Source organism: Aplysia californica, unplaced genomic scaffold, assembly GCF_000002075.1.
Source record: "Aplysia californica isolate F4 #8 unplaced genomic scaffold, AplCal3.0 scaffold00288, whole genome shotgun sequence".
Taxonomy (NCBI): domain Eukaryota; kingdom Metazoa; phylum Mollusca; class Gastropoda; order Aplysiida; family Aplysiidae; genus Aplysia; species Aplysia californica.
The window spans coordinates 14,011-19,447 of NW_004797558.1; the positions used below are offsets into that span (position 1 = coordinate 14,011).

A 5,437-nucleotide genomic window follows, 5' to 3' on the forward strand; every position below is an offset into this window, starting at 1 on the left:
ACACACACACACACAAACACACACACACAAACACACACGCACAAACACACACGCACTGTCTGTTTTTCCGTGTACCTTCTTTTACTTCTATTTTTCTATCCTTTATAATTTTTCGCTATCTCGTTCTGTGCTTTTTCCTTTTCTTATGTATGTATTTTCTCAATCGTGTCATTTAAATGAATAAATAAGTAAATAAACAAATAAATAAGTAAGCAAATAAGTAAGCAAATAAGTATAGAAAGAAAGAAGGAAAAAAAACTAAAAGAAATAACATATGTTGTGTAAACAAATCGAGCATTGTGTAAGAAAAAGAAAACTAATTCGTTTGTGGTTTTGTGTTTACAGGTCTGATCTCGCCCGGTGTGTCCGTGCCCATCCAGGTGCCAGGAGGTACTCAGGACATGAGCGCCCATCACCATATGGGCGCCATGACGTCACAGTACTGGCCACGCATACAATGACCCTCATAGGTGCAAGCAACACTTCAGGAACAGGCAGGCTAGAGAACGGCTGATGAGCGTGGTTCTTCGGTTGATGGGCATGGTTCTTCGGTTGATAGACGTAGATCTTCGGTTGATGGGTTATTGTTCTTCGACCGATGGGCGTGATTCTTCGGCTGATGGGCAGCGAGGTTCTTCGGTTGAGTGTAATTCTTCAGTTGTTGGGCGTGGTTCTCCGGCTAATCGGCGTCGTTTGGGTGAAGGCGGGAATACGACAAGGTGTAAAGAGACATATCCCGCTCATGCTGAATACAGGCTTGACTCGGTTTGGTCCTATCTTTTACGTACGGAACTTTCTGTGCTGTGAATAGTTGCAACAGCAGACCAGATTTGGTGACCGGTAACTGGAGAAGCCGATGTGGTGTTCTAGTAGCGAGAATGAAGGATGTAATTGGTTTGTTCCAAGAAGGCAGACTGGGGTTACTATGTTGTGCCCTCTGTATTTGAACAAGTACCTTTGACTGCACAGTTCCTCTCTGCTTGAAACGGAGGAAGTAGATGATTGAATTGTCCCGACATAAAACAGACTCTTGTTGTCTTGGCTGGAGAAAGTAAAGACATATCTTGACACTCTCTTCAAAGTGACAAGCTGCGTGTCTACGGCTGGTGACAATACGACAATCGGGGATTGCGTTCTTCTAGCTTGAACAGAAAACAAAATTCTTGGCTTAACCTCAGAGGCTAGATACAGTCAACTTCCTCAAGTGAAACTGGTCGAGAGAACAAGAACGATTCTTGGAAAGAGCTTTTAGCCTCACACACTTTTTACAAACTTGCTTATACTCAAAAGCAGAAATAACGAGAGGTGTGTGAATGCAACATCTACAAAAGCTCTTCGAGTTTGTTTGTTTTCTTCGTGTGCAGAAAGTTGCCGCTCCAGCTTCAGGATAGTGCTGAGCGGTACAGACTGAAGGGTTTCAAAGAGTGTCTTTTGTTTTTTTATGAATAAAACTATGCTATACGTAAAGTATATTCATTGTAAAAGATATCTCTAATGAAATGTGAAACGGGTATACAGAATGGTCAGACTACAGTGGTGATTGATTATGCGGTTCCAGCGTTTACACAGAACCAATTCAACTGATTGCATCGAAAAGTGCGGTGCACGGACATAAACTCTGTTGTTTGGAACTTTGCCAAGAAGTATGTGAGTACACATCGACGATGCCGAGTTTGCATAACTGATCAAAACTGTTCTTGTGCATCGAGGTCTTGCAGATGTCAAACGATGACCAATCGTTCCTATAGTGTCGGACTGTTCCACATGTGTCCAAACAACGGGAAACCTGCAGTTGGAACCGGAAATCAGATTCTGAAATTCAGAAAGTAGACATAAACAATTGGATCGTATGGAATCCACGATTAGAAACAAAAAAGAACACCAAAACAACAAAAACATGAAAGCAGTCTGTAATTTGCTGTGCTGAGTGACACATAGCTCAGATCTGTGTTTGACGCTATGTTAGAACCTTTGTATCTCTCTGGTTCTTGATTTGAGTCGTCTCAGTGAAGTTTGAACATTTCTGTTAATTCAAGGAGCCCCCCTACCCCTCGCTCCGCCCCCCCCCCCCCCCCTCTCTCTTTCTCCCTCTCACTCTTCCCCTCTCTCTCTCCCTCTCTCCCTCTCTCTCTCTCTTTCTCTCTCTTTCTCTCTCTCTCTCTCTCTCTCTCTCTCTCTCTCTCTCTCTCTCTCTCTCCCTCTCTCTGAAAAAAAGCTCGACAAGGTTGACTTTAATCGAAGTTAGAAAAAATACTTTCTCACTTGTTTCTTTTCCTCCATGTTTAGAGCAACTTTACTTGAAACTAAAGTTTTTATTTTATGTACTAAAATTATTATAACTCAACTCAATACTCGGTTGGTTTATGCAGCCAAGTGATATCGCAAACTTGTGAGCCATGTTCAACTTCAACTGAAGCTTCGACATGCATTTGTTTCTCGAACATTCGTCGGGTACATCATTATTATGAATTGAAATGTAGTGTGTCGTCGCCCTGACTGGTGGAAGGCGAGACTATAATGTGATTGTGTGTAACAAATCTATCAGACGCTTGACACGACGATAGAACCTAGAACCACTGTAAAACACTTTGGGTGACGTCAGAATCGGTGTTGTGCTCAGCAAACAATAAATAGGACGGCTAAGACGACCTAGTTGCTGCCACTATTTATGACTTTGTTGTTACCATGGGCGGAAAAATATCAAGCCCTTTTCCTCCTCCCCCATCAGGACGGAAGTAACAGCCAGTCGCCGCTCTATGCGCAAGCGCTCCGCTTGTGGGGAGACATCGTGGTGTGTGTGACCACGATTCATCAGTCACTTGTCGCAAAGTGTTCCGCGTGCAGGGTAAAGCAGTTCAAACCTCAGTTTGCATTTATTTGCTTGTTTATTATTGTCATCATTGTCTCTGTGGAAAAGTTTAAAATGCTTTTATTTTTGTCCGTTTTTCCTTTACCTTGTCTAGCCACAAGCGTGAAGAAAAATGATATTTGAATCAGGGGAAATTGGGTATATTTGGTCTGCGATTACTGTTGTAAAGATATCATACTGACGTAGTGGTTTGCCCCTGCAAGGTGTGGGTTGTGCATGTGAAAGCTGCTTATATAATGTCAAATGAATGTGGCAGCTGTAAATCGATGTATTGTTATAATATTTTTAATTTTGGAGCAAGAAGTAGGGAATTCAGGAGTTGACGGGACAAAAGATAAAGCTCTGGTAATTTTGAAGAGAAATGAAAACGTTTTGACTTCTACTTCATGCGTAAAAATACATAATTAATGTATCGTTACAGTAAATTGATATGGTATCTTTAATCAATTATGACTTTGCTAACCTTAAGATACTATGCATGAAATAGCTATGATTTTGATTCTAAAATTGTAAGTGACCACATAATTATACTTACAAATTCCTATTCTCAAATGGAAAAACAGGAAAGGTGGTATTTTTCAGAAAATAAACCAAACCGAAGCCCAAAAGATAGAAGATTTCATTCAAGTCAAACTACCTCAGTCATATGACGAAACTCTATCTGTAGTACAATGTACTTGTGAATTACAGATTTAGTAATAGCATAATACTATGTCCAAAATATTATAATTTAATTTATCATCAAAACTGAATATATAATCGTTTTAAAGAAAATACAACATGTGTATCTTGGCCGGCCTGTGCTTTCTTACCATATCAATCCATGTTAATGGAGAGCTTGCACAGTGGCCTATCATTCTGGAGTTTTATTTTAAAAGACAGTATATTTCAGTTTTCGAACAAACAGAGTTATCGATTCCATCTGATAAAATCAAAACGGTGCATGCTTCTGTCTTAGTCTGGTATCGAGATTTTACTAAATACGGAGGGGAAAGTGTGTCGGGGATATTCAAAGCTGTTTAGAGGCAAAGATGTGGTTATTTTTTTCAACTTTGGGGTTTTTTGTGTTCTCCTGAACATTTTTATTAAACTGAATTATACTGTCTTTAAAAAAACACTCGAGCATTATCCTGATGAATAAGTGATTGCGTGCTGTATTACATGCTGATTTGAATGCCGAATCTGTTTATATTGGCACTATAGACGTTTATTGCGAAGGGTATTACAACTGTGGTACAATATTCAACTCTGCAAACAAAGCTGGCCTTACGTTACCAATGATGTACTGTTTGAGGTGTCTGACCCGATTTGTTTCAGCATGTCAGGTTATTTTTGCACTTGAAAAAATCATTCAGTAGTTTCTGTGTCTTTGACAGGACACACTGTATAATAATATTTTTGCCAGCGATATAACTGAACTTTGACAAAGGTACAAAGTCGTCGTTTATTGTAACTTTTGTTCCATGCTTTTCAATTATGCATATGTATTTTTATCTGACGAAAACAACTCATGTGCAATTTATTTGTTTCTGAAAAACTGTCTGATAATGATGTTATTGATATTATACATATATTATTATTATTATTATTATTATTATTATTATCATAATCGCTAACACGAAAGAAATCAGCTACTTCAAACTTAATTTGTGCATGTGTATCATATTGATTGTTTGGTTTTGAAATTGTGAATGGAACTATGGCTAAATACACAATATATTTTGTTTGCTGTTGGCTTCGCTTTGATTCGGAGAACAGAGGAATTTGAGTACTTTCCGGGGGTTCGTTATTGTGTGGGTAATGCGTGAGGATGTCAGTGTGTGTGTGTGTGTGTGTGTGTGTTTGTGTGTGTATGCATGTGTGTGTGTGTTTGTGTATGCATGTGTGTGTGTGTGTGTGTGTGTGTGTTATACAGAGGGAATAGAGAGGAATAAAAGACAGGGTCCAAATGAGGGGAGAGGGAGGGTAAAAAGAAGGCAAAGACACCCAGTTTCGTAGCAATGAAATGGGGTTCTGCATCATAATTTTGAAATGAAATGGATAATTCGTTTATCTTTAAGCTTTTAAAGCAAAGATGCCAAAACCACGCAGCTCCACATGTACCAGAGGTACAACAAGAGAATCTAAAATGAAAAAAGCAAAAACGAAAACATGGTGATTAAAATCTTGCTGGTAACAGTCACATTCTGCTTTATGAGGTTAATGTAAATCAGATCATATTGTAACTTTTCCAGTTCTCCATTCGGTGGAGGTAACTGCTAAACTAGTAAATGTATATTAGTATTGTATTCTACTCAGCAACGTTACTTTACACGATGTGATAACAGTGTAAATCGAATAAATTAATCTCTGATTTCCTCTCATTTTGTCGGAATATTTCTGTGGTTCGAATAATCAAGTTCTTTTGTCTATCTTCTTTTTTGTTCAAATGACTTCAAAGCTTTAAATCGATTAATTCTTTTTTGGGTCAAAATTTCTTTTAATTGTCAGTCAAATTCGTGATTAAACGGCCAAGAAAAAAGGAGCAGTCTTTAAAGGTGACAGAGCATAAAATTGGCTGTCTTATTT

The 5,437-nt window shown here is 38.7% G+C and overlaps 1 protein-coding gene across 1 annotated transcript in view; it reads left to right on the plus strand.

Annotated features, from left to right (window-relative positions):
• LOC101853468 (paired box protein Pax-6) overlaps positions 1-1,876 on the plus strand; it is a gene marked incomplete at its 5' end in the record, with an annotated part of 3,491 nt that extends 1,615 nt beyond the window's left edge. The window contains 1 exon segment of the mRNA XM_005101558.2: positions 346-1,876. Coding sequence (XP_005101615.2) covers positions 346-461 — 116 coding nt within the window.
• Between the last annotated feature and the right edge of the window lie 3,561 nt (positions 1,877-5,437).